Source organism: Balaenoptera borealis (assembly GCF_965194805.1).
Source record: "Balaenoptera borealis genome assembly, chromosome: 12".
Classification (NCBI taxonomy): domain Eukaryota; kingdom Metazoa; phylum Chordata; class Mammalia; order Artiodactyla; family Balaenopteridae; genus Balaenoptera; species Balaenoptera borealis.
Window position 1 is genome coordinate 86,831,107 of NC_138869.1, and position 27,961 is coordinate 86,859,067.

The 27,961-nt window shown below is 52.5% G+C and overlaps 1 protein-coding gene across 7 annotated transcripts; it reads left to right on the plus strand.

The window, feature by feature from the left end:
• Positions 1 to 154: 154 nt before the first annotated feature.
• On the plus strand, positions 155 to 27,869 carry GABBR1 (gamma-aminobutyric acid type B receptor subunit 1). Of its 7 annotated transcripts, none has more exons than XM_082346827.1 (23): positions 155 to 177; positions 794 to 884; positions 1,567 to 1,770; positions 2,530 to 2,715; positions 4,114 to 4,134; positions 5,624 to 5,784; positions 9,154 to 9,288; positions 9,664 to 9,834; positions 10,893 to 10,994; positions 11,581 to 11,646; positions 12,090 to 12,281; positions 17,257 to 17,499; positions 18,124 to 18,187; positions 19,466 to 19,543; positions 20,899 to 21,049; positions 21,539 to 21,671; positions 22,994 to 23,110; positions 23,208 to 23,315; positions 23,736 to 23,829; positions 24,560 to 24,687; positions 25,263 to 25,391; positions 25,593 to 25,736; positions 26,413 to 27,869. In XM_082346827.1, exons 2-23 carry the CDS (start codon positions 794 to 796, stop codon positions 26,584 to 26,586), a joined length of 2,892 nt encoding a protein of 963 aa, XP_082202953.1. In that variant the 5' UTR covers positions 155 to 177; the 3' UTR covers positions 26,587 to 27,869. The 7 variants fall into 7 exon arrangements, with proteins under 7 accessions (XP_082202953.1, XP_082202958.1, XP_082202955.1 ...); XM_082346826.1 differs by lacking the exon at positions 155 to 177 and adding an exon at positions 242 to 344; XM_082346832.1 differs by lacking the exons at positions 155 to 177; positions 26,413 to 27,869 and adding an exon at positions 186 to 344 and having other exon boundaries at positions 25,528 to 25,736.
• Positions 27,870 to 27,961: the final 92 nt, after the last annotated feature.

Here is a 27,961-nt window from a genome sequence, read left to right on the forward strand (position 1 = left end):
TGTGGGAGGTGCCCTCTCCCCGGTTTCCCCCCGCCCTGTCTCCTCCCGCACCCTCCTTCTTCCCTCCGCCCGGGAGCTTTCCCCGGTCCCCGGCGCCGCCTCCTTCCCTCCCGGCTCCCCGCTCCCGCGGCCGCCGCCGCCCTGGGGAAGGAGAGACGGGGGTGGGGTTTGGGGGAGGTGAGAGAGGAGGGAGAGACCCTGGCCGGCGAGGAGCCCGGATTCGCGGGGAGGAGGGTCGGGAGGAGGGGGAAGGTGGAAGAGAGAGGAGGGGAGAGCGGGGAGGAGCGGCGGGGCCTGGGGCCTTGAGGCCCGGGAGAGCCGGGGAGCTGGGCCGGCGCGCCGAGGTAAGAGCCAGGGCCCGGGGGAGGCAGTGCTTGGAGAGGGGCGCGCGGGGAGGGCCGAGCCGGGGGTCGGGGGGCCGCGGGGCCGCGGGAGAAGAGGAGCGGCGGGGAAGGAACCGGGAGCGGCGAGGCTGCCGATCCGGGGAGCGTGGGGAAGCCGGGCTCCGGCGAACCGCGGGGGCCGGGGGAGAGGAGGTGGTGAGAGGTGGAGTCCCGGGAGGGTGGGGGGGGCCGAGGGAGGCAGGAGGAGGGTGGGGACAGGCTCTCTCTCCTCCTCTCCCCCCACCCCGCGCCGGGCTCCGCCCCCGCCTCCTCCACGGGGCGCTTTTCGGGTCCCCGGGCTGAGCCGGGTCGGAGTCCGGGAGGCGACCGGAGGGAGGCCGGGCCGCCTCCCGGGTCCGGGCCAGCGCCGGCGGGGCTCGGTCCGGTCCTCACGGCCGCCTCTCACTCAGATGCTGCTGCTGCTGCTGCTGCCGCTGGCGCCACTCTTCCTCCGCCCCCCGGGCGCGGGCGGGGCGCAGACCCCCAACGCCACCTCGGAAGGTGCACCCTTCTCCGGCGACCTCGGGCACCCCTCCACTCCACTCCCCCTTTCCTCGCATCCCCTCTACTATCCCGTCGGCTCTACGTAGCATCCCGGCCTGGCAGCCCCGTCTGCTCGGCCCCACTTTACTACTCCTGACCTCTTTTCCATCACCCCACATTATTACCCAGCACCCGTTTCTCTGGCCCCCGGTACCACACTAGGCCCCCTTTCTGTGACCCCGCATTATTCCCTCAACCCCGCCCCTCTTCCTGGGCCCCCCCCATTGCTACCTCCATTCCGCCTTTTCCTTGGTCCCACCTTGCTGCCCAGGTGGCCTTGTAAGACCCCCCACCCCTCCTCTCATCCTAATTCAACTCAGATTCTCCTTTAGCCTTTCTTACCAAACTCACTCGCATAGCATACCCTTTCACGATTTCTTACTTTTCTCCATTACCCCAACCAGCACCCTTCCCTTCCCACTTGTGAGCTCCTTGACCCTGGCTCATTCCACTGTGTCCTTCAGCCCAGGGTCTGTACCCCTCCCCACTCTCACCCTTTCGCACCTCATCCCATCCCCTTTGTCCTCCACCTGCCCGTTGACCACGCCCTACCCTCCCCTGCCTCCCGCTGCTGACTCTGCCTTTTCCTTTTTTCCCCACCATCCCTCTCTTTCCGCCTGCCTCTGGACTCACCCCTCAGGTTGCCAGATCATACACCCGCCCTGGGAAGGCGGCATCAGGTACAGGGGCCTGACTCGAGACCAGGTGAAGGCTATCAACTTCCTGCCCGTGGACTATGAGATTGAGTATGTGTGCCGGGGGGAGCGCGAGGTCGTGGGGCCCAAGGTCCGCAAGTGCCTGGCCAACGGCTCCTGGACAGATATGGACACACCCAGCCGCTGTGGTGAGTAGCCTCTCAAAGCCCCTCTCCTCTTCAAGCCAATTCTTCTTCCTGTCTCAAACTTAGCATCATTGCTTGCAGGTCAGCACTTTAAATCCAGTGTAACTAAATTCACAAGTACATTTTTGAACGACTACTATGTAAGAGGGGCTTTGCTGTGTGCAATTGCAGGCAGCAAAGTTAACAGCCTGCACATTTCATTTCATCCTCCCTTCATTAGGCCAGTGCCCATTTGAGAAAATAACTTGGTTATTCATCTTGTGAGTTAGTCTCTTTGAGGATTATTAGTGGCAGATTATGCAAAAACATTCTAAAATGATTTCATCACATTTTCGAATACTTGTCTCCAACGGAGAGACCATATACCCCCAAACTAAAACCCAGTTTATCATGAGTATAAGCCAACTATAATAAGGCAAATCTGATTGTGCATCTAAAGTTACATACATCCACACATTTCAAAGCCAAAGAACCGCCCACTGTAGCTGACTTTGAAGAGGTCCCATTTTATGTGCTTATAGCTCCATCTTGGGTTCCTAGGATGGAAATGCTTTTTCTTTTTCTTTTCTTTTTTTTTGGAATGTGTGGATGCTTACAGGGTTAAGGGAGGAGTGGCAGCTAGAGAAGCTAATCCTTTTAACACCTGATTTCCTGAAGAGTAGGATGCTTGTGGACCCAAACTCAAATCTGAGCCCCCTCCCTGCTCCCTAAGGGGAAGGAGTCTTCTCCAACTCGCCTGTTTCTATTTTCCTGTCTCCACAGTCCGAATCTGCTCCAAGTCTTATTTGACCCTGGAAAATGGGAAGGTTTTCCTGACGGGTGGGGACCTCCCAGCTCTGGACGGAGCCCGGGTGGATTTCCGGTGTGACTCCGACTTCCATCTGGTGGGCAGCTCCCGGAGCATCTGTAGTCAGGGCCAGTGGAGCACCCCCAAGCCCCACTGCCAGGGTGAGGGGAACAGCTGCCTGCATGCAGCAGATGAGGACGCTTGTCAGAGGATGGGAGTGGGGTGGGAAGTGGGGAAAAACAGGGTGCTATACAAAATGGGGGGCATGCGGAGGCAGAGGTGAATGCTTAACACTTTCCTCCATCCACCTGCCTCAAACTTCCTGCTGCAGTCCCCCGTGTGCACTTTATCTATGCTGGGGGCTTCCTTCCTTTGCTTTTCTCTTTTTTAATATCTTCCCCATGCTCCTAATCCTTGGGTCTCACATTTTCTCCTTTCCTGTGAATCTCTCCCTCCATCACCCTTCTTAAGGTTTAACTACTCCAATTTTCCCCAGCCTCAGTTCCTTTCTCGAAACTTAGAACTTTCTATGCGTAACCTTCTTCTAGAATTGATCCTTCTCCCTTCATTATATACCTGAATTATTGTAAAGACTCAGCAATAAATCATATATCATATTTAGAAAAATCGATAAGATTGAAAAGACTGTCCGGGGTGGAAAATTATCAGGGTAAAAATTTAAAAGACTTAAAAGTGGGGGCAGAATTGTCAGAGTATTAAGGACAACCCAGGGATGGGGTAGGAAGAGGACAGTCCTTTTCTATACCTCCTGGACAACCTCCATCATTCCCCAAGGGAATCCGTCTTGTGTCCACCACCCCCTTTTTTTTCCATCTAGTTCTGCAAACTTCCCCTTTTCCTGGGCACCCAGATTCTTCCTCTGCAGTCTTCTCTCCTGGGATGCAGGCGTACTTCATGCTTCCTCTACCTTTGTAGACCCTCTACCTTTCAAGATCCTTGGACCTGGCTCTCCTCACTTAATTATTCTGCTTACCATTCTGTAGTTTACCATTCCATTCTGGAAAGTGGGACTCCCAGCCAGGGGTGGATTTACTATGAAGCTAATGAACTTTAAGCTCCAGGGTTCCTCACTTACACAGGCCTCTTCTTGTGCTCGAATAACATAGAGGGTTCTAATAATGTGTTCACATGGTCATAGGTTTTTGTAAAAATTGCAAAAGTAAGATATTTTAACAGCAATAGTTTCAAATCAATTGCATTTGTAATTTTTTTCTCTTAAAGAGAGACCCCCAAATTTTATAATATTTAGGCTCCACAAAACCAGGATCTGCCCATGTTTTAGCTGTTGGCACTCCTGTCTCAAATTCTGTTTTCCTATGAGAAATAAAAGAAGAAAACCAACAAGTCCTGACCCACAGCCCCACCTTGCTCTTATCCCCAGGCACCCTCCCCTCAGAAACGCAGGCTTCTGCTCCCCCCCCACCCCCCGCCCCGGTCTTCTTCGGCATGGACAGGTGTGGGAGGGGGCTGGGGATCAGGCCTGGGAAGCTGGGCACCACTGGTAACTCCTCTCTGATCCCCGTCTTTCCTGCTGCCAGTGAATCGAACGCCACACTCAGGTGAGATCAGAAACCCTCGTCGCGTGCGCTGCAATCCCCTTACCCTTCACTCTTCACCCTCCACCCCCAGGGATTCTGCCCCTAGGCTATGAGTTCTCATCCTTCCCATTCCTCCCCCACCTTCCCCCACCCACCCCAGTACGCGGCTGGCCCTTTCTTTCCCTACCTGTTTCCAGCCTCCAGTCCCGGATTTCTGCGAGGCTGCGGTCCCTCCCATCTCCCCGCTTGGCTGCACGCCCCTCGGCTCCGCCTCCTCCCAGACTCCGCTTCTGCCAAATGGCAGAGCCCCAGCAGGGGGCGGCAGAGTGCTGGGAGACCCGGAGCTTCCACCTCGTCCTCCCCTGTGGGGTTCCTTCCGACCCTCTCTGGAACCTTTCCCTGCCTGCCCCCTTCCTAGGATTTCACCTGCTGACTCCATCAGCCTGGCCCACCCATCCCACCCATTTCCAGGCCTCACTCTCCCTCCTTCAGCTCCTCCCCACATCCTTTCCTTCCCTACGCCCTTCCCCTTCTCTTTTACCTCAGTTCCTTCTTCCACCACCCTTTCTCAGCCTCTGTCCACCGAGCCCCGTGTTCCCTTCCTCTACCCCCATCACCTCCCCCTGTACCCCAGCCCTCCCTCTTCCCCACCCAGCTCTCCCTCTCTCTCCAAAACCGTTCCCATCGCCCTCTCCCTCACCACCCTCAGTCCTTCACCCCATCTATTCACACCCGCATTAGGACGCTTAGGCGCCAGCCCCTTTTCTCTCGCGTCCCACTCTCGTCCTCCCCTCCCCCATCGCTCGCTCCTCACAGCTTCAGCCTCCCGCGGCTCCCCCCCCGCCCCCCCCGGCACGCCCCTTCGCCTCGTTCCTCCTCCACTCGTGTTTCCTTAGGTGGGATCCTTCCCTTCCTCGTCCATCTCTTTCACCCTAGGGGTCGCATCCTCGCTCTCCTCCCCTCCTCTCACACTGTGGTTCCCACAGCGGCGCTCGCCTGCATCCCCGCCCGCTTCCTCCCTCCCTAACTCTGCCCCCCCCACCCCGGCTGCCGCGCGCCGCCCTTGACGTCAGAGCCCCCTCCCAGCCCCGCATCTCCCTCCTCCTCCTCCTCCCCTCGGTCGGTCAGTCAGTCCGCGAGGAGAGTCCGCGGTGGCGGTGGCGGTGGCGGTGGCGGTGGCGGGAGCTAGAGCCGTGGGGGCCGTACGAAGCCCACCTCCCCTGCTTCCCCGAGGCCCTCTCCCCCTCCTCTGCACAAAACCAGGGATGGAGGCGCTTCCCCGACATCCCCTCAGCAGCCCTCCCCGGGAGAAGTGTCCCCCCTGAGCTCCTCCTCCTCCCCCAGCAGCTACCCCCGCCCCCTGCCATGGGTCCGGGGGTCCCCTCTCCCCGGCTGGGGTGGCCACTGCCGCTCCTGGTGGTGATGGCGGCGGGGGTGGCTCCGGTGTGGGCCTCCCACTCCCCTCATCTCCCGCGGCCTCACCCGCGGGTCCCCCCGCACCCCTCCTCAGAACGGCGCGCGGTGTACATCGGGGCGCTGTTTCCCATGAGCGGGGGCTGGCCGGGGGGCCAGGCCTGCCAGCCCGCGGTGGAGATGGCGCTGGAGGACGTGAATAGCCGCAGGGACATCCTGCCGGACTATGAGCTCAAGCTCATCCACCACGACAGCAAGGTAGCCCCGGACACGGGAGTGGGTGGGAGGCGAGGGCGGGGGCAGGCGGCCGGCTGCATGTACCTTAGTGTGAGTCGCTTCTGGGACTGGCAGGCTGACCCCTCCCACGGGTGACCAGCAAGAGACAGGCTGGGGGTGTGCGGGCTCGGGGAGAGTCTCAAGGGCTGGAGGTTCAAGATGAGGGTCTAGGGGTTCAAGGTGGTTAATCACGCTGCAAGGCTGACCCTTCTGCTCCTGGAGACCCTTGGAAGTGTCGGGGTGGGGGGTGGTTGGAGAAACTGGGGATGGGTTTAGGGTACAAGCTGATCCAGTTCCTCCAGGGAGTAAACTAACCCTGGGATGGGTTGGGGGATGGAAGGAATGAGGCGGGAGCTGGATCTGGGGTTTACATTTACCATGGTAACAAGGTAAATCTTGGCAGCAGGTTGGAGCTGGAAGGAATAGGGACCCAATGAGCAAAATTCGGATGGACTTGAGCGCTCTAGTTTATTTAGCACAACAAACAGCAGGGTAGCTGTGGTCCCTACCTGACTCTTTCTCATCCCTTCATCCCCAACCCTGTCGCAGATTCCTGGATTGTGAGACTACATGGCATATTGTGGTTGGGGAAGGCTAATGGTCAAGGAATGGGCAGAGGCACTAGGAAAATGATGGGATTAGAGGTCCACACAGGAGCCCCCGCAGAGCATGGGGATGGTGAAGAGTCAGGACTCAAGGAAGAGAAAGAGAACAGGAAAGAATGGCAGTGGGGAAGGGGACCAGGAGGAGGGCTGGGGACAGCGAGAGACCCTGGGGCATCGTGTGGAACTCGGCTCCTAAGTGTCTTCCCTGCAGCACTGTAGCCTCTGAGATGTGAGAAGGGAAATGGGATGTAGGGTTAGGGGGGTGGGGAAGAGGGAGAGGGGGGAAAGTAAGAAAATTTGGGGTAGGAGGGGATAGTCCTGCAGGATTCCTTTCCCACCCCTGTCCCCTACATGAATGATTGGGAGTATGGGGGAAGGATGTGGCACAAGGAAGGAAGGTGATTTGGGACCTCAAATCTTTCTTCTCTCATAGGAGGCCCCAGAGACTTAAGGGGTTGGGGGAGAGTGAAAGAGTACAGAGGGGAGCACTTGGTGATCTAACACCTGGGGTGGACTGAGGATTTATATTCGTTCTTTAGAACAGCAATCTACACCTAGATACAGGTATGTGAGGAAGGAGGGGGCAGAAGCGGGGTTGAAGATAGGGTGCTTGGGGAGAAGAGCACACAAGGACTCTTAGGGAACTTTGAATCCCTTCTGATGCTTTTACAGTGATTCTCAAACTTCAGTGTACCTAAGAATCCCCAGAGGAGTTTGTTAAAAATACAGATTCTAAATCCTTGGTCAGGGATGAGTCCCAAGGATGTGCACTTTTTCCAATCAAAATCCCATGAAGCTAACCCCAGGATGCCTATAGGAAGGGCCGCAGGGCACAGGAAAAGAATTAGTTAGGGTAGGAGAGGCAGGAAGAGAAAGAGGGTCAGATCCCATGGAGGAGTCAAGCTTAGGAGAGCAAGAGAGGTAGCTGGCTATGGGGGTGGGGGTGGGGAGTATGGGGAGAGGGACAGGGAGGGATATGTGCAGGCTTTAGAATAGGGGATTGAAGGGAGCTAGGGGAGCCCTGGGTGTGAGCTCAAACTCATGCACCATGACAGGTGATTCCCTGGAGGTGTTGGGGAGCAGATGAGGACCCAAGAGAAGGGGGGCTGGAAGAGAAAATAGCAGAGGCAGCGAGGGGGAGATGGAAAGGCAGACAAACTGGAAAGTGTCGTTTCCTGCCTGCAAATCCGGATCCTTGCTCCTTGAGAGAGCAGCGGAGGAAGTCTATTGGAGAGGGGGTGAGAATCACGCGGCCCAAGGGATGTGCAGTGATGAATAGGGCGTGGAAGGGGAAAGGGGTGTAAGAGAAGGTCGGGAAGGAATGAGGAAACAGAAGGAGAGACACTGGAGTAGCGTACATTGCCCTGTTTGCCTGTATCTTATGTGTTCTTATCTGTCTTCATTGTTCCTATTAACCTTCTCTTCAGACAAGAAAGAGAGGGCCACAGAGGGCACTTGGGAGAAGCTGGGGGCAGGATCTGGAGTGATAGATGCGGGAAGGTGGGACGTGAGAATGGTAAAGATACACAAAGATGCCCAAGTGGGAGGGATGCAGAACCTTCCAAACACGCAGTTGAGCAGACACTGAGCACTGCCCTTAGCAGGGGTGTGGGTGGGCGGGCAGCAGGGAGCTGGTTCTTTGGGCCAGCCTCCCCTGGCTCCCCCTTCTCCAACTTCCCACCGTGTCCCAAATGTCAGGCCTCAGTGGGAAGTGAGCAGGCACTAGGGGGCCTTCTTTATTTCCTTCTGCTTGCCCCCCCACCCCCATATCACCCTCCCCAGTCCCCTCTGTCTCCTGTCTGTCCCCTCTGCCCTGGCTCCCCACTGGCTTCCATTTCTTCCCCACTTCGTTTGGGGCTCCAGCAGCTTCTGAAATGTCATATTTCAGCAGGAGGGGAACAGGCAGTGGGAGCCCCGTGGCTGGCTCTTCCTCCCCCCACTTCCCCTCCTCCCCTCGCGCCTTCCTCTCAAGCTCTCTGCATTGTTTGCTTTCCCAGCTCCATTCTTCTCTTTCAGGCACCCCTAAAAGCATCTGGTTTCTTGAGCATCCCATTCTATTTATTCTCCCCAGCTCTTCCCTCATCCTTGTTTCTCCCCACCCCCTTTCATCCCTGAATGTCTTTTTTTCCCAATGCACCCGTCAAATGTCAGAGCCCAGCAGGAGGACATGGATCCGCTGAGCCAGGACCCCCTGGTGGTCTTGTCCCTGTTCTCTCCTGTTTATTTATCTCTAGCCCTGATAAAAGAAGAGGGAGAAAAAATAGTAGGTGGGAGAGGGAGTTTGCAGAGGTGAGGGAGGACTCTTCATAATATGGCTTTAAGGAGGCTGTCTGGGGACTTGAGGAAAAATTTATTCATATTCCTGCAGACTTTTTTCTACTCACAGATGTTTGGAGCATAGAAACCTGGGGAAAGGGGGCGGGGTGATGGAGCAAAGGTGGGCTAGGGGATGTCTGAGGATGCGCTGAAAGGAGGGAAGGCAGTGTTTGCATACATACTGATGGGGGGTGTGCAGGAGAGGGTGTGGGTAAGGCGCCAGGTGGAAGACAGAGAAGGGTGTTTCACAAATGAGGGGAAAGGAGACTCAGGAAGGAGAAGAAATGGTGATAATGACAAAAGGGTTTCAGCAGAGGGATGGGTAGTGGGGGAAGTAACTAGGTTGTTGGGGGAAAAGAAAAGAGTAGGTGTTGCAGGGAGGGGAGGAGCCCTGGGGGAGCTTCCCCTCATCCCCTCCCTCCTCGTTCAGTGTGACCCAGGCCAAGCCACCAAGTACCTGTACGAGCTGCTCTACAATGACCCTATCAAGATCATCCTCATGCCTGGCTGCAGCTCCGTGTCCACGCTCGTGGCTGAGGCTGCCAGGATGTGGAACCTCATTGTGGTAAGCAAGGCCCTGGGGGCCAGAAGGTGGGGCTGTCGCCTGGGCTGTACTACAGAGGGGGTGTATTGCGGACCACAGCGGACCCACTTCCGAGATACAGAGTCCTTTGCAGACCTGAGCTAGTTGGCCTCCTAGCAACACTGGCCTGCCAGGGCTGCAGCTGACCTGCTCTCCATCAGAAGGAGTGGAAGTCAGCTCAGTGAAAGGGCACCCTGATGGAGGGGGCTTTTGAGAATCACTTTTCCTTGGGCAGAGGTAGGGAGGCTGGGATAGAGTGAGAGAGAGAATCCCAGAGGCGGGGAAGGGTTGAAGGAATTCTCGGCAGCTCTTAGTGAGGCTGCCATGAACACGTCATCCTGTCCCCATCTCTCGTAGCTTTCCTATGGCTCCAGTTCACCGGCCCTGTCAAACCGGCAACGCTTTCCTACGTTCTTCCGAACTCATCCGTCAGCCACACTCCACAATCCTACCCGGGTGAAACTCTTCGAAAAGTGGGGCTGGAAGAAGATCGCCACCATCCAGCAGACCACTGAGGTCTTCACCTCGGTGAGGAGGCACAGGGTGAAGGGAGCCTTTGCTCAAACCCCAGCACAGGGAGATGTGACACGGGATTCATTTGCGGGGCAAAGACCTTGATTCTTTATCAAAAGAGAACACACTCCGAGTGGGTTAAGTGCATGTTCTTCCTGTAGCCAAAGGAATGAACAAGTTGAGTTTCCGGGACCCTCTCCAACTTTCTGGTTTTAGGATTTTTTTTTTTTCCTGCTTTGATGCTCTGTCCCGCAGACAGAGAGATTCCAAGTGACCCAGTTCTATTAAAATAGGTTCACTCTAAAGTTGAGGCAAGATAAGGGAGAGAATATGAGATAAGAACCTAGGGAAGTAGTAGATTCCAGAGGCATTCCAGGGGGGTGGTGGGCGTGTGTGAAGGGAAGAGAGGGAACAGAGAGGGAGGACGCAGGGAGAAGGAGAGAAGAGAGAAGAAAGAGGCAGACAGATGCGTGCATGTACATGGTCTGGTAATTGATTCCGAGATGCGGACGTGCAAGGAGAGGTGGAGGGGAAGAGGGAGATTTGTGGAGGAAGAAAGGAAATACCTGGCTCTGTACCCAGAGAAGACAGTCTGCTCCCTCTCTGTAATTCTGTGCTTTGGGTCCTCTATTCACTCTCATGTTTGGTGGCTCTTTAATCCTCCGCCAACCTTCTCTCAGTGACTCAGGACATTCTCTGATCCTTTGTCTGACTGCCCACTTGCCTCTTGAGGTTGACATCATCCTGCCTGTACTAGACCCTGCCTCGTCTTTTCTGGTTCCTCTCTTTTCCTTTCCCCCATTTTTGCTGTCAGGTAGGAGTGGGGTGATGGGGTGACTTCCCTGGACACAGATCCTCAGGAGGGGCTCACCAAGCACCTTCCCAGCTGGAAGCTACATCCTAAGGCTCCAGATGCTTTCCTTCGAACTCTCCCCACCGGGGACGGGGCTGTTGAAGGGAGCTTCACAACCGCTCTTCCTTTGCTCTGAGAACGCAGCCCTCGGTACCACCTCCAGTCTTTACTCCTTTGAGCACCCTGTGTCTTTTCTATTTGTTCCTCATCCCCACCCAAGACTCTGGATGACCTGGAGGAACGGGTAAAGGAGGCTGGAATCGAGATTACTTTCCGTCAGAGTTTCTTCTCAGATCCAGCTGTGCCCGTCAAAAACCTTAAGGTGGGATGGCAGGGGGTGATGGACCCAGCCTGCAAGGGTCTGGGTGGGGAAAACAGCGGTGGGTTGGAAAGGAGAGTCAGGCAGGGACAGGTTTTGTTTTGTTTTTGTTTTTTGGTATTGAGGTATAATTGACATATGACATTGTGTAAGTTTAAGAAGTACAACGTGTTGGAACTTCCCTGGACGTTCAGGGGTTAAGACTCTGCGCTTCAAGTGCTTCCACTGCAGGGGGCATGGTTTTGATCCCTGGTGGGGGAACGAAGATCCCACAAGATCCCACATGCCTGCATGGCCAAAAAAAAAAAAAAAAAAAAGTACAATGTGTTGATTTGATACATTAATCTATTGCAATTTATTACCATTGTAGCCTTAGCTAACACCTGCATCGTGTCACATAATTTCGATTCTGTGAGGCAGTAGCGTCTCCTGGGGAAGTTTGGCTCCATCTTCTAGCTGACATTTATCTACTACCCATTGACAGAACCCTGCACTAAGCACTTTAGGGCAGGAAATCAAAGCTGTGAAAGTGCTTGGCTTAGTCCCTTCCGGCATCCCTCAGGAGCTCTGTTCTCTCTCCATTCTGTAGCGCCAAGACGCCCGGATCATCGTGGGACTTTTCTATGAGACCGAAGCCCGGAAAGTTTTTTGTGAGGTGGAGTTGGAATCTGAGGATGGAGGGGCACTGGGTGGGCTCTTTGCCTTGGGTGTCTCCTGGGCTCTCCCCTCTGCATCTCTGAACAAATGATCGGAGGTGAGGATTAATACGAAATCCCTGTCTGTTGGCTCTGACTCCACATCTTGTCTTCTCACACATGTGACACTCTCTCCAGGTCTTATTTTCCTATCGCTTTGTGTTTCTGGAAGAGCCTGTGAATCCCATCTTTCCTGTCTGGCTGGAAAAGACCACTTAAAAATAGAGGCTGGGGAGGCACTTAGAAGGAGGAGTAGTCCAGCCTTCCCTGCTACCCCCAGACTTGTAGATTTCTTGTTTCAATTCTCTGCTCTTCTCTGAATCCGAAGAGGCTGCATAGTGTCAAGTGAGATAAGACAAAGAAACAAAACAAAGACCCAGCCCTCCTCCTCCTCTGCATTCAGGTATACAAGGAGCGGCTCTTCGGGAAGAAGTACGTCTGGTTCCTCATTGGGTGGTATGCCGACAATTGGTTCAAGATCTATGACCCGTCCATCAACTGCACAGTGGACGAGATGACCGAGGCGGTGGAGGGCCACATCACCACTGAGATTGTCATGCTGAACCCTGCCAACACCCGCAGCATTTCCAACATGGTGAGTGTGTGAGGACTTGGAAGCTGGCACCTGGGCAGGTGGAGGGGACTGAAGGGGTCTCTTAGGTGAGGGGAACAGGTATGGAGTTTGGAGGTCTAGGAAGGCAAGGGACCTCTGCCCACCCTGAACTTGTTTGCATCATGTTTCCTGTGGATTCCGCCTCCGCTGTGACTTCCTTGGGCGGGGAAGAGAGAGATATGAGAGTGGTGTGTTCAGTGGGCCCCTGATGAGTTGCAGAGCTGTTACCATGGAAATAAGGAGCAGTTGGCAAGAAGTCAAATGAGGGAGAGGCGTTAATGATAATATAGATGCTGTATCTGCAAGCACACCTTTACAGGAGCGCTGGTCCTGGGCCAAAATTCGTTTTATTTTCTTGGTGACTTCAGAGCACTTTAGAGTTGCTTAATATTCACTCCTGACTGATACTCAATTAACTTGGCTCCTGATGCTTTTTTAATGATTCTCTTTTAGAATTTTAGATGTAGAAGGGATTTTGAAATCTGTTAGCCCCAGATAGCTGGTTAGTGACAGACCTGGAGCTAAAAGACACACTCTCTGATGTGGGAATCAGCCTACAGGTGAGGGGCACAAGTGAGTAGGGCGTGGTGTGGCGGGGGGACCCCTTTCTTGCTCTGCACTGCATCTTGACGAGTACGAGAATCTTGGGTGAGCTTGATAGGGCAACCTATGTGTCTGCTTATTATTCCAAGTGTAGCCCCTGGTCTGGAATACCTGCTTTGGAGAGCATGCTAGGGGCGAGTGAATGACTGTAAAGCCACCCTAATATCTTATTTTTAAAAAGTTGTAGTAATAATCACTTTTATGTAGTAAACCAGGAGCTTAGATACGTGATTTCAGTGATCCTCATTGCAATACTCTGATGTAGACTTTTCATTTCCATTTTATAGACCAGGAAATTGAGACTCAGAAAGGTTAAGTGATTTATTGCAGGTCACCAGCTACTGAGTGGTGAAGCTGGAATTGAATTCTGGTTGAATCTAACTCCAAACCCTCTGCTCTATCACCTCCCATGGAAAACCCTGAAGTCTCACTAACAAGCTTGTACTTTTATCAGCTAACACTGTTTAGCAGATGACAGTTTTTGAGCAAGGGAGAAATAAAATTCAGAAAGTTTATTCTGCAGTGGATTGTGATGGAAAGGTCAGTTGTCACAGGTACTCTGATCATGGATACTGTCCTGGGACATTTCCAAGGGATCTTGGTTGAAAAATAAGATGGAAAAGTTCTGCAAGATCACTTCCCTGTAGATCTGAGAAGTGAGTTGTCCTTGAGAACCTGTGGAGGTAGAGGAGCTGGCAATCAAAGCCAGAAAGGCTTGTTGGTACCCTGAGCCCAGGACCTGCCAATAGTGGCTTCTGCCCCATAGCAGGGAACTAGAGGAGCCCCTGGTAGGACACAAGGATTTGGTTGGGGGTATAGGGCGACTTCTGGGCTTTTGAACAGGATGAGTTGGAGGGTCTCTTTCTGGCTCTTCATCTCTAGAGAAAGATGGTGTCTGCCTTTGAGGTCTAGAGCTGTTGCTAGGCCTGCTCAGTAACCTAAAATGCCAGGTGAAGAGGCCAAGATTTTTTAGAGGGTAGATGCCATCTTAACAATTGACTAGAGAAGAGGTTGTAGATGAATCAGATAGGACCAAGAGAAGTGGACCAAGAAGCAAGGGTCGAGTCTACGGCCCAGAGCCAAGGAGATTTAGAAAAGAAGCAGAGTTGCCTTCACTCTCTAAGGATGGCCTTATGTTTAGATCAGTAGTTCTCAAACTTTAGCCTCTGTCAGAACCACAACTGGGCTCTTCCCTTGGAAGTTCTGATTCAGTGGGTCTGGGGTGGGGACTGGGACTTCACATTTCAATGGGCTCCCTGGGGATGTAGATGCTACTGGTCTGGGGGACACACTTTGGGGACTCTTAGGGTGGTGGTTTTCAATCAGAGGTTGCAATGTTTAGGGACAATTTTGGTTGTCACAACTGGTATCTAATGAATAGGCCAGGAATGCTTCTAATCAACCTACAATGCATAGGATCGTCCCTACAACAAGATTATCCTGCTCAAAATGCCACTAGTGCAGAGATTCAGAAACTCTGGTTTAGAGAAAGAGTTTTTAGGAGCCAGATATGGGAGAGTGGTTAGAGTGGTTTTGGAGAAAAGTAGCTCTGGGTTGGAGCTGTACTAGAGATCAGGTACAAGGCAGCACACCTGGTGGTAAGATTGTCAGTAGATTCTGATTGGGATAGAAGTCCCGTCAGACCTGGGTATGATAGAAAATAAAACTCTACCTCAGGATACACATTTTAGATCACCGTTGGGCACCTATTCTCATACAGGGAGACAGCCAGACAGGGCTGTTAATAATTTAGGATCGTAAATTTGTACTTGGTCATTTCACTAATTTCTATGGGTTGGGGAATTTGTGTTGTTCAGTTTTCCTTAAGCCGCCTTGTAACATTTACATTTGAAAATTTACAACCATCTTTGCTGACCCAAAGGGGAGAGATTTTTTGGTAATTTTAGTCATGGGTGGGGACAGTGGTGCCCCCAGTGGCCAAGTGTGTTAGCGGTGGTGACCTGGAGCCAGCAGAGAATATGAGGATCCGGGCAGGGGACGGCAGCATGCAGAGCAGATGATTCTCTTCCCATCTGGGTGATTTTCGGATGCAGTGTTTACTTTGAACTGAAGGTCGGATGGACTTGGAGGCTGAAGGATTACTCAGAAAGTCTCAGGCTAGCTGCTGTCTGTCAACGGGTGCTCTCGGAGAGAGACATTTCAGCTTACAGAGACAGTGTAGGGTCGTTGGAAGAGTATGGACTTTGAATGGGTTTGAATCCCAGCTCTTCCACGTACTAGCAGTATAACTTCAGGCAAGTGAAACTGTTCTGTGCCTTAGTCTCCTTATCTCTTTCTAAAATGGGCATATAATAGTATTTACCTCATTGGATTATTTGAGAATTTAGTAAGTTGATATATGTAAGGACAATATAAATGTTAGCTATTATTATGATTAACATTATTCTGTATAAGGAGTGGTGATATTAATGAAACATTTCAACAAAAGAATTAAGAGGACTTGGAGATTTCAAAGAGTCTAAGGTGATTCTAAGGTTTCAATCTTATATACTGGGGAGTGTTGGAAAATAGAGCTTATTCTTAGATACTTTTAATTTCAGGTTATTGATTATATAGTTACAAATGGCTTAGAGACAGTTGGAGATTCAGGACTTGAAATATTGAGCTGGAATTATAGGTTTCAATATTAGTAACAAAGATGGAGTTGAAAGAGAAAATGTAACTTACTTTATACCCAGCATTTTGTACATGTTGTTATTTCATCCTTATAATAACTCTTCAAGGTAGTTAATGTTATTCCCATTTTAAAGCTGAATAACTACATAGTGAGGTTTAATAACTTGTTTCAGATTATATAGCAGGTAGGTGGATTAGTTAGAAGCCATCCTTCCATTTATCCATCCAATGGACATTTTTCTTAAAGACAATTTTTTGGAAGCAGGTTAAGTTTACAGCACAATTGAGAGGAAGGTACAGAGATTTCCTGTATGCTCCCTGCTTCACTCGTTGATAGCTTCCCCCTTTATCAGCTTTCCCCAACAGAGTGGTTATAGCTGATGAACCTACGGTGATATATCATTGACACTCAAAGTCCATTGCTTACATGAGGGCTCACTTGGTGTTGTACATTGGGTGGGTTTGGATAAATGTATAATGACATGTATCCACCAAACAGAGCATTTTCACTGCCCTAATCTATAGACACTTATTATTTGTCCAGAATGGGCTGGGCATAGTGCTGGATGCTGAGGTTTAAGAGCAGAATGGGACCTGGTCCTGTCCTCAAGGGGAGTAGAGCCCAGGCCTGCCTGTCTTCAAAGCCCAGCCTGCTTCCACTGCACCACACTGCCCATCCTTTGCATTTCCCACTCCCCCATGTCTCCAGAAAGTTGAATAGAAGGAAAAGAGGGCAGGGCACCAGGAACAAAGATTTATATTTATTCTTCATTCATCTATTCATTCCTTCATTAAAGTATGTTTGTATATTAATAAATTCCAAATCTAAACAGAGTTGTGTAGTGCCCCCGTGTATTACCTGTGCCATGCCAAGAGGTGGCCACTGAACCTTTCCTCGTACAGTTTCTGGGAGATAAAGAAGGGCAGAAGTGATTTTCCCCATTATATGGAAGACATTTCCAAAAACTGAAGCAATTTACTTACAGTCATTTAGCTAAACAATGTTACTGCCAGGTATAGAAATTCAGGTCTCTTGATCCATTTCATGACAGAGTTAAAGGAGCTATTATTCTTTTTAGCTTTCTTGGGAAAAAAAGACGGAGGGTTGGGAAGGGTGTGGATAGGGATTGAATAATTGTCTTCAAATGTGTGAAGGGTGTTTCTGCAGCCCCAAGTCTTCTGAAAACCCTCCAAGAGACAGTGAACTGAAAGCACATGAGGCTGGCAGGAAGTTAGCATGCTAAAGAAAAATCTTCCTGGTTGACAGAGTGAGGAAGGCTGTGGTGTCACCTTTTCCGGGCTCTTTCAGAATTGGAGGAGTTGTTAGTTCCTGCGTCAGCTCTATTGGGAAAGTCTGAAGGCTGACAGAACACCAATGCTGCCACTCTTCACTGGCGCAGCCAGGTCTTTGCTTTGCCCTCTCTCTGCTTTCTATCCTTTGCTGTTCATTATGCAGAGCATCTATTTATTAAACTTCTCTGTTTGCAGTTCTGAGCTAGCAGCTGTGCACACTGAGGCCATCGAACCCAGCTAACTCCTGCTCTAGTCTAGTAGCTTCTGATCTAAGACAGACACGTGGGTATAGTTAAAGATGTCCAATGTACATACTCTCAATCTGACAACATGAACACAAACCATCCTTTCAAGTCAAAGTGCCGGAGCAGAATCAGAAGCCCACCCCCACTCCAATCCTTTCCTCCTGTTCTTCCCTCCCCAGACGTCCCAGGAGTTTGTGGAGAAACTGACCAAACGACTAAAAAGACACCCTGAGGAGACGGGAGGCTTCCAGGAGGCACCACTGGCCTATGATGCCATCTGGGCCTTGGCATTGGCCCTGAACAAGACGTCTGGAGGGGGTGGCCGTTCGGGGGTGCGCCTGGAAGACTTCAACTACAACAACCAGACCATAACAGACCAAATCTACCGGGCAATGAACTCCTCGTCCTTCGAGGGTGTTTCCGTGAGTTACAGCAACCCCTCACTTGCCTCTGCCCTCCCATCCAGAGAGACCCCTCCCAGCTCCTTCTCCTAGAGACATGCATTCTGTCTTTCTCAGTTACCTCTCTGCAATAATCGGTCTCAGACCAGGGAAGTAGGAGCCCCCAAACCAGAAAACCCCACAGAAGGCTAGAAGGGAAATGGTATATTCCGTTTCTTTCAACCTCTCCCCTCACTTCTCTTCAGTCCCGATATTTATGAGTCAGATGAAAATTATAGGATTTTAAAAGAGGAAACAGCCTGAAAGATCATCTACTTATTCCTTTTAAAGTGGGGGAAAACAGCGTCCAGAGGGATTTGGTGGCTTTCTCGGGTCACACAGCCAGAAGCCAGGTCCCCTGGTGCTCTACCTGGGGATTTTTCCCATTCAAATCTCCTGGGTGAAGCTTCTTTTCAAAAGAATAATGTTTCTAAAATCTAGGGTATAGGCATCTGGGGTATGTCCTATATGCAGGCAAATGCCATAAATAGAATTCATTCAGAAGCTCGATTACATCAAAAACATAAGGATTCAAAGAGTTCCTGATGTTCTTTTTTGCTCTTGCTTTTATCGCTTTGCCTTCCTCCACATGTTTCTCCCCCTCAGGGCCATGTGGTGTTTGATGCCAGTGGCTCTCGGATGGCGTGGACGCTCATCGAGCAGCTGCAGGGTGAGCACAGGGGCGTGAGGGAACGCGGAGGTCGGGGGCCAGGCTGGGGCTGGGCTAGGACACCGCCTGGGAGGAGAACACCAGGAGGAGACATCAAAAGATTGCCTTGGTGCCTCCCTACCTCCTGCCCGCTCTCCTAATTGTTTTCATCAAGCTTTTAAATAATAATAATAGTAATAGTAATAATAATAACGATGATAATAAAAAGCTTAGCTATGGGTGGGTTTCTCTGAGTTGCAGTGGTTGTGCATGCAGATTGAAAACAGCCACTCTCCTTCCCCAGCGGCCCCCATTTTGATTTGAAAGATTTCCCTTCGGTGGCTTGAGTGGAGGGGTTCATAAATTGTTAGTGGCGCACTCATGGACTCAAGAAAAGCCGAATCTGGGAAACCTGCTATTTTTAAAGGGAATCCATTGCATTCCCTTGATTTGTAAACAATTATTTCTAATTTTTCTGTAGTACGTATAGTTTGGCTTTTCTAGATGGTATTTTCTTATACCTTAGCACACTTCACGTACTTGCAAAACTTCTGAATTAGTTTTTCAACTCCACCCCCCTCTCAGCCTCTTAGAGCAGGGCCAAAAGAACCATTTCTTGGCCTCCTGTGAAAAGTTTCTTTCTTTCCTTCTCCCCACCTCCCACACCCTCTCAGATCTTCTTTGTAACCAGGACAAGAGGGAATAGACTTCAGTCATGGTCAAAGGGGTGTGAATTGGCTTTAGAAGGGAGAGTTATGGTAACTGGGGCAGCTCTAGAAATCTTAGGAGTGACTGAATTTCACTTCGTGGCTTTTTAAGAGGCAGATGCAACTTGTCTAAGGAATTAGAAGCCAAGTCAACGGAAGAGAAATTTCTAAAATTAAAATGAAAGCCTCTGGGAAAATAGATCCTGTGATTCTGTCTATCATGAGAGGGAGAATAAGCAGAAACACGTTGAAAGGTTTAGAAGCCAGAATCACAGTGAGAGACATCTTGCTGAGGTGTGAGCCTGTGGAATGGGCGGCAGACAAACTGTACAGCCTTCTTCACTGAAGGGCTTTAAGCATATAACATATTCTTCTTTGTTTGCGTTGCCTTGGAATCCACCCTATAGTGCTTTTAAGTCAGATTGCTGATTCAAGTGACCCCCAGGTCCTCCCAAGTATCCTTCAGGGGCTCAGGTGAAGGGAAAATCAGATACGACCATGGAGAACTACTTTAGGGAAGCGGGAGGTTGAGAATGCCTGGGATCGGCTCTTCACCTACCTGTGGTCACTCCCTCTGTGATCGTCCATCCAGGTGGCAGCTACAAGAAGATTGGCTATTATGACAGCACCAAGGATGACCTTTCCTGGTCCAAAACGGATAAGTGGATTGGTAAGTGGATCCTGTTTATATTTTCCTTCAACCCCTCTGAACAATTCAGAAAAATGGTGTTTGAATGAGGGTGGGGTGGTAGGTGCCATTAGGTTGAAATGTGCCGGGAGATGGGCCAGGGCCTGGGGTTCAGAGAAAGGGAATGAAACCACCAAGACGTGGGTAGGGGAGACTGGTGTATTTGGAGAGGGAATAGGCGGTTGGTAGCAGTGCACTCTTAAAAATAGTACATTGCTGGGATGACTGGGGATTAGAGGCAGGGGGTGGGAAATGGCAACTCCATTTGGGTTTCCCAGATGTTCTGGTGACTTGAGGTATCTAAACCAGCTACTTTAATCCTAGAGTTGCCTCTTCAGCTTTGATAGGAAAATGGTTTCTTAAACTGTAGGAGAGGCTGCAAAACCTCATTGAATTGTCTTCTGCTAAAATGTGCTTTTTAAAGAGAAAAAGGAAGCAATTATATTCTTTGTGTGCTTGGTGAGCTAAATGATAGGAAATGGGAAAGATACTCGAGGTGGGCGAAAGGAGGGCTCTATTGATCAAACAAAGGTTTGGCATCTTAAGGAGGGAGGGGAGACACAGCGTGGAAGACAGCTGCCATCTGCCCTGCCCAGCTGAAATCTAGTAGTTCTCAGTACTGGTGGAGTTTGGAAATTTTTTTTATAATTTGAATTTAGGACAGTGTTCTGTATTGCTATAAATGCTTCATGGCCTAAATTATGCTTTTTTTAAAAAAAGCTAAGCAAATTGAAATTAGTCTTTTTTTTTTCCTTTCTGTGAACTCTTTGACAAGTTTGAGCTTCCCTTTAATAATAACTGAAAAACACCTTTGGGAATATCACCCTGCCAGCAGTAAAATCACGGATCAGTTTTTTTTTTTTTTTAATTCCTCCTGAGGTTAGGAGGCCAGACTCAGTACGTTGAGGGCCTTTAGCTTCATGATTCTATGATTGTCTTTTGCAGCTTTTGATTTGAGTTGTAAGAGACCTCATAAAATTTATTTCTCAGTATCCCCTTCTTTCCCCTCCGTTTTCCTTTGCCGCAAGAAGGACAGAAAAACATAAAGAACAAACAGTAACAAAAAAAAAAGACTCTACAACTTCGGTGATACAGCTCAGCTTCTAGCCCCATCTTCTAGTCTCATTTCTGATTGTTTCCTAAGAGCCCCAGCATCAAAGAGCATTTGACCTGCAGCGGCCCCTATTCAGGGCAGTTAGGGCCTCCTGTCCTCAGAGCTAAGACCTGGGTGCCCATCAGCAGCTTTGTCCTTCTTCCCTTTCTCCCATCCCACCTTCATCCCTTTGTCCTCCCTCCTTTCTCGTCCCCCTCCCCTCCCCCTCCCCTGTGCCATGCAGGAGGGTCCCCCCCAGCTGACCAGACCTTGGTCATCAAGACGTTCCGCTTCCTGTCACAGAAACTCTTTATCTCCGTATCCGTTCTCTCCAGCCTGGGCATTGTCCTAGCTGTTGTCTGTCTGTCCTTTAACATCTATAACTCCCATGTCCGGTAAGTTTCTCTGCTGACATTTCCCTGTCCTTTCTGCTTCTCCAAGATAACAGTCATTTGCTTGAAGGGAGTGAGAAGGAAACTGTGTGGCTTCTGAGGCAGTGCATCCTTGAGGTTTCCACTCTGAATTATTGCTTTCCCAGTGACCAATGGGAACAAAAAAGGAGAAACCAGCTATAACTCCCATCCTTGCTCCAAAGCAACTAATGGAAAAAAAAAAAAAAAAGCCTTTGGGACCGGGTAGCACAGTGTGCGGCTCTAATAGATTGTGTATGGCGGGGTCCCGTGCAGGAAGCCCTCTGCAGCCCCGCCATGACCCAGCTGGCTTTGTCTCTCGAGGCTCCGCTGCCTGCTCCAAGCCTGCCTTCCTTTGCCCCGGCCCTGAGGTTGGGGTCAGGCCCTCGTAGGGCGTTTGGGGAGCTGAGCCTCCCTGGAGAGGAGGGGTAATTCTGCTCTTCTCCCCCTCCCACCCTTCTGCCTCTGCCCTAGTTATATCCAGAACTCACAGCCCAACCTGAATAATCTGACTGCTGTGGGCTGCTCTCTGGCGTTAGCTGCCGTCTTCCCCCTCGGGCTGGATGGTTACCACATCGGGAGAAGCCAGTTCCCCTTCGTCTGCCAGGTGAGGAGGGGGTGGCAGGTCCCTTGCAGAGCATGGCTCTCCTGGCCCCTCAGGAGCACCTTCTGTGATGCGCCGTCCGCTGCCTGTCCTTCTCCTTGTCTTTCCCTGACCCTTGTCCCAGTTCCTTCTCCTGACATTGCCCCTCTGGTCTCTGTCTGGCTCCATGCCTTCTTTCTGTGCCTCCAGAAGTTTTCATTCTGTAGCTCACTTGTCAGTTCCAAGGTTGCCATGGCATGTCCTGCAGAGAGGAGGGGGAAGGTATCGAAGGCGAAGGAAGGGGGTCTGCGCAGAGAACCCTTGGACAATGGTGGCCTGTCCGTGGCAGGGGGGCTGAGAACAAGAACTGGGGACTTCCCGTGGGAGCCTTAGTTGTGGTTTGGAAGGACGCAGGCGGGGCTCTGAACCAACAGCAAGGAGAGCTGGGGGAAGGGACCGCTCTCACACAGGGAGGAGGCCTTGTGGGACTCCTGGTACGTGGAAGGTTCTGGGGCTGCTTCAGCAGCAATATTTGTTTGGTTCTCTCTTATGCTGGTGGGAAACACCCACCCTTTTCCCTGCCCCTCCTTACTCCTTCTCTCTCCTCTGCCCTGTGCCTGTCCTGATCGTGCATCCGTGCACATGGCATTTGCGCACACATACACCTACAATTCCTCAGAGGCTCTCTGTCCCCAGTGAGACCTAATGCAGTGGGAGAGCAGACAATTAGCTGCAGTGACACATGAGAGGTATCTGCTGTGGGAGCAAAGAGAAAGCAGCTCACTGTCCGAGTAGCTGGGCGGACCTCACAAAAAGCGGCATTTGAATAGTGAAGGATGCAGGGGATTTTGTCAGCTGGAGAAATAAAGGATGGTTACTCCAGGAGCAGCGGGAGCATCCTGTGGGTAGCAAAGACACAAAAGAGAGTAGCTCAAGGGTGAGGGCGAGCAAATGAGCAGTTCAGCAGGGCTGGAGCATGGGGCAGGTGAGGGCCTGGGGGGAGATGAGCCTGGGAATTTGGGTGGGACCGTGTTGTGAAAGGTCTCTTGCCACATCTGGAGGTGTTCAGGCTGCAACCTGTAGGCACTGGAGAACAGTCAGAAGTGACTAAAACCCAGAGTTTTTTAGCACGATCACCCAGGTGGCAAAGTAGCAAAGGTGGATGGGAGGAATTTGTGCAAGGTAGGGAGACTCGCCGCCACCCCGCTGCTCCCCTCCCCCCCGGCCCCCCTACTGGCTGCGTCCTGCCTGCCTTGTCATCTGTCCCCTCCTACAGCCTGCCCCATCCTGGCACAGTCCCACCTGTTGCCCCGCCCTGTTCTTTCCTGCCCTCTCTCCTTTCCTAGGCCCGCCTCTGGCTCCTGGGTCTGGGCTTTAGCCTGGGCTACGGCTCCATGTTCACCAAGATCTGGTGGGTCCACACGGTCTTCACAAAGAAGGAGGAGAAGAAGGAGTGGAGGAAGGTGAGCTGCTTCCGATGCCTCGGCCCCTAGCGCCTTGGCTCTCGGGGTTTGGAGGACCCCCCACCCCAACACGCCTGTACTCTGTGTGTTCACCCAGACCCTGGAGCCCTGGAAGCTGTATGCCACGGTGGGCCTGCTGGTGGGCATGGACGTCCTCACCCTCGCCATCTGGCAGATCGTGGACCCTTTGCACCGGACCATTGAGGTACCGCTTGGGAGAAGGCGCTGTGGTCAGGAGGCCGAGGGGGCTCACTGGTGGAAGGGCCTCCGGGGCTGCCTGTGGTCTTGAGGAGAAGAGCCGCTCGTGGGAGGTGTTTTCCAGCCCAGTGCATCTCAGCAGCTCTACCTCCTTCCTGGAGGGAGCCCCACCAGAGGCTCTGAATTCATCTGAAGTAAGGAAGTGGTGGGGAGCTGGCAGGACGTGCAGACTTCAGATATCATGGAAAGCGAGGGAACAAGCACTTTTAAGGTGTTTAGGCAAATGCTCCCGGACCTAGAGTGGGATCTGGCATCAGAATTGAGGATCTCATCAGAAAGAGGGGGCAGAGTTGGGAGTCAGGGATTGAGCAGAGGGGGGAAGGGGAGGATGGCAACCATCTCTCCTGTGGCCCTGTCTCTCCCTTAGACTTTTGCCAAGGAGGAACCGAAGGAAGATATTGACGTGTCTATTTTGCCCCAGCTGGAGCACTGCAGCTCCAAGAAGATGAATACGTGGCTTGGTGTGTGGGATGTGGGGGAAGACGCCACTAAGGCAGGGGGTGGGGCGGGGCAGGGACAGTAGCTTTGGAGGGAGACGTGTCTTTGGAAAAAGAGGCAGAGAGCTCATGTCCACCCGGAGCGCGTGTCCTCCTGTTTGTCATTGCACTCATCTTTTCTGAGAATGGGGAGAGTTGGTCTTTCGCGTGAGGAGCTTAGGTCTAATGCAGGGATGAGGCAGAGCTTGCATTCATCAGAGGGATCAGTGATGATGCCTCACCCTCATCTCCAGACCTGACACCGTCTCCGTCTGGTCAGCTCCCTGGAGTAAGACCGGGGCTGTGAGGGGTTAGGCCCCCTTTGGCCTTTTTAACATCGCTCTGACCTATGAGCACAAATGGCAAACCTACGCTCAGTGTGGAAAGCCGTCTTCCCACCTGGAGAATAAGGGAGTGAGACACTGTGCGGGGCCCAGGCCTTTGTTGGCTGACAGCTGCTCATGACCATCATCGTCCTGTGCGACTCGGCTCCTAGTCCCAAGAGGAAGCAGTGAGGTTGGGGCGAGTTGGATGGACAGTGGGGGCAGCAGACGGGGAGGGGTGTGCTAGGTCAGAACGGGTGGATTGGAGAGGAGCCCCCCTTTTCCTTGTGGGGTGATCAGAGGAGCAGCCGCAGGTGAAGACCACAGAGAGGAGGGGAGTGGGTGCGGCCTGAAGGTCTTGTCGCCCGCGTGACCCTTTCCTGCCATCCTAGGCATTTTCTATGGCTACAAGGGGCTCCTGCTGCTGCTGGGTATCTTTCTTGCTTATGAGACCAAGAGCGTGTCCACCGAGAAGATCAACGACCACCGGGCTGTGGGCATGGCCATCTACAATGTGGCGGTGAGCTCCCCGGACCCCTGGCATCGACCCTGGGGACGGACTATAGCAACCCAGGTGGAGTGGCCTGGGATGAATCAGGTGCCAGATGTGGGGTCAGTTGGGTGGAAGTCTTCAAACGTTTTTTAATGTCTCGGATTTGTTAAGCACTTTACAGTCTATAAAGCACACGTTAATCTTCATACGGCCACCCAGTGAAGTGGATATTAGCATCCCCACTAGATAGATGAGGAAGCAGAAACAGGTGAAGTTACTTGTCTGTGGTTCACAGGCTGGAATCTGAATCGAGATTTCCTGCCAGGGATGCCCAGGGACTGGCTCTCGGGGACTCTGATGTGTGTATAGAGGTCCTGGGAGCTCCTGCCTTGAGGGAGGGGTTGACCTAGAGCTGGAGCTGGGTTGGAACAGTTTGTTTGGCATTCTTCTCAACCTAGAGTTGAGGATGATCCTGACTTTGGGTCCTTTTCAAATGGAAAGTTGCCCAGGAACCTGTCCCCATAGACTCTCTCCCAGGGGAAGAAGACCTCGCTCTCGTCTGAGCCGGCAGATCTGTGACCCCAAACATGTTCTGCCCTCAGGTCCTGTGCCTCATCACGGCTCCGGTCACCATGATCCTGTCCAGCCAGCAGGATGCGGCCTTCGCCTTTGCCTCTCTCGCCATAGTTTTCTCCTCCTATATCACCCTGGTTGTGCTCTTCGTGCCCAAGGTGCGGTTCTGGGTGTCCTCCCACCCTCTCCAGCCCGTGTCCCCTCCACGCCTTCGTCGCATGTCCCCTCCTCCCACTTCATCCCTTGTTTCGGGCCCAGCTTGTCCCTCTTGTTTTCGTTCTTTTCAACTGCAAGCCACCGTCAGCTAAGCACTGACACAGTCCCTGCTCGGCCATCCATGCCCCTAACCCCCACCCCAGATGCGCAGGCTGATCACCCGAGGGGAGTGGCAGTCAGAGGCGCAGGACACCATGAAGACGGGGTCCTCGACCAACAACAACGAGGAGGAGAAGTCCCGGCTGTTGGAGAAGGAGAACCGTGAACTGGAGAAGATCATCGCTGAGGTGTGCGGTGAAGGCAGGGCTGGTGGCGGGTCGGGGAGGCCCACGTCTCAGGTCCGGCTTCTGGAGGCAGAGAGCCTGAGATCAGCCTTCGGGGGCCTGTGGTTTACCAAGGGAGGGTCTCAGGAGACAAGCGGCCAGGGAGTGAGCAGAGGAGGACAGGGAAGGGGAAAGGGTGGAGCCGGCCTCAGGTAAAATTGCAGGTGGAGGCGGCTCTGGAACACGAACTGCACGGTTGGCTTGACCTGCGGAGGAGCCGAAGGGGTGGCCCTGGGCTGGGGGTGGCTGGCTGTGGGGCCTGAGGGTACCCTCCAGTGAGAGGGGTCTGGGCAGGTCCCCAGGGTGTCCACTGCGCCCCTGACTGTAGCTAGGGGCCGGCGCAGTGTCAGGCTGGGGGGTGCTCAAGCTGGGATGACACTAATCTGTGCGTGAGTTACTGGAAGCTGTGTGCACGGACCTGTGTCCCCTCCCCCCAGCCCCTTTGTCTCCCTGATCTCTTTCCTTCACCTGGTGCCCCGCTGTGTTCTTTCGGCTCTCCCTCTTCCCCCCATGCCTCATATTACTTCCTTCCGCCAGTCTACCCCTGCGTCTCCCACACATTGTCCTCTGCCTCTCTTTCCCTCCCCCAGCCCTTCCTGACTTCCTGTCTCCCACTCGCCCAATTGTTTTCTTCCTCCAGAAAGAGGAGCGCGTCTCTGAACTGCGCCATCAGCTCCAGTCCCGGCAGCAGCTCCGCTCCCGGCGTCACCCTCCGACACCCCCAGACCCCTCGGGGGCCCTGCCCAGGGGGCCCCCTGAACCCCCCGACCGGCTTAGCTGTGATGGGAGTCGAGTCCACTTGCTTTACAAGTGAGGGCGGTGTAAGCGGGGACAGGCCAGTAGGCGGAGGGAGAGGGAGAAGGGGAGGGCGGTTGGGAGGAAGCAGGGGATACCAACCCCAGGTGGGAAGAACACTACTCCATCCCACCTCTTGTAAATACCTGCCCCTCTGCAAGTCCCGGGGTTTTCTGGGTCTCCAGTACTCCCGGAGCCAGGCCCTGTTCTCTCTCATTCGTTCGTATAATTTGCTATCTCTACTTCATAATCTAGTTTGTACCTGGCTTGAAGCTTCTCACTCACTGGCTCCTCAGTGGCCTCACTACATACACCCTTTTCTTTTCCTCTGTCTCGTTGCCACGGCAACCCCACAGCTCCCTTGCCTTTGTGCTCTGCTCCCATCCAGCAGGGGTCTCCCCAAAGTGCTCCCTCTACCCTAACAGGGCCTGGCCATTTCTCTCACCATCCTAATCTCCTTCCAACCCACTTGCCCCTCCACACATCCACAAGTTTTGTTCCTCTCGAATTTTGCTTCTCCAGGGCACTCATTCTTCTTGCCAAGGCTCACATGCTCCTCCTCTCTGCCAGACACACACGTACCCTCCCCTCCCCTGCTCGTTCCCACTGCACAGGCTCCTGTGTGCACATGCGTTTCACATGCGCTTTCTCCACCCTTCCTGTGGCCGCATATGCTCCATTGTATTCCCTTCCCTCACGGCTGTGTGTGCCCCTCTCATGGTCATGGGTGTGTCCTTGTGAGGGCGTGTGTGGGTGGGCGTGTGTCATTTGTCTAGCATGTCTTCCCTATGTGCACACATGCAAGCTTATCCGTGCACTTTCCCTGTGTGCCCTCGTGGTGCCTTGCGTACCCTCTTCTTTCTGCACCTTAAAATCATTCTGTTCTTCTAACAGAGTCATATGCACCCACCCTGCACACTGCTACACACTTTTCCCCAGTTCATGTTTGGCGTGGCTGTCCACATCCTCTCTGTGTCACACCTGGTTTCTGCTCACACTCTCCAGCCTCTCCTTTGTGCTCATGGACCACCCTCGGTCCACACTCACAATCATCCTCTCCCAAGAGTGTTCCCTTTGGTTTTGTGTTTTTCTGGGGGAAAGAAAGGAGAAGAAATGGGGGCAGGTTTGGGGAGCTGCTTCCAGTGGATATTCAGTGAGAATCCTGACCAAAGGAAGGCACTCCTGACTGTTGAGATGGAAGATGGTCCTATGGGGCGGAAAGTGGCGTCCCTTTTGCACTGTGGTGTCTCTTGGGGAAGGAGCTCCCCAAATCTCAATAAACCAGTGAACGGAGTGACTCAGCACCTTGTTCTTTACTGTGAACAGAGTGGGCTTCAGCCCAAGGAGGGAGGCGCGGGAGACTCCACGTTGATGAAAAGGCACTGCAGTGGAGG

Excerpts from the sequence above, each read along its gene's own strand:
- GABBR1 (XM_082346827.1), top strand. The coding sequence starts at position 794 with ATGCTGCTGCTGCTGCTGCTGCCGCTGGCGCCACTCTTCCTCCGCCCC. Across the intron at positions 12,282-17,256 it reads CCCGCAGCATTTCCAACATG|ACGTCCCAGGAGTTTGTGGA; the intron begins GTGAGTGTGTGA and ends TTCCCTCCCCAG. Across the intron at positions 17,500-18,123 it reads CGTCCTTCGAGGGTGTTTCC|GGCCATGTGGTGTTTGATGC; the intron begins GTGAGTTACAGC and ends TCTCCCCCTCAG.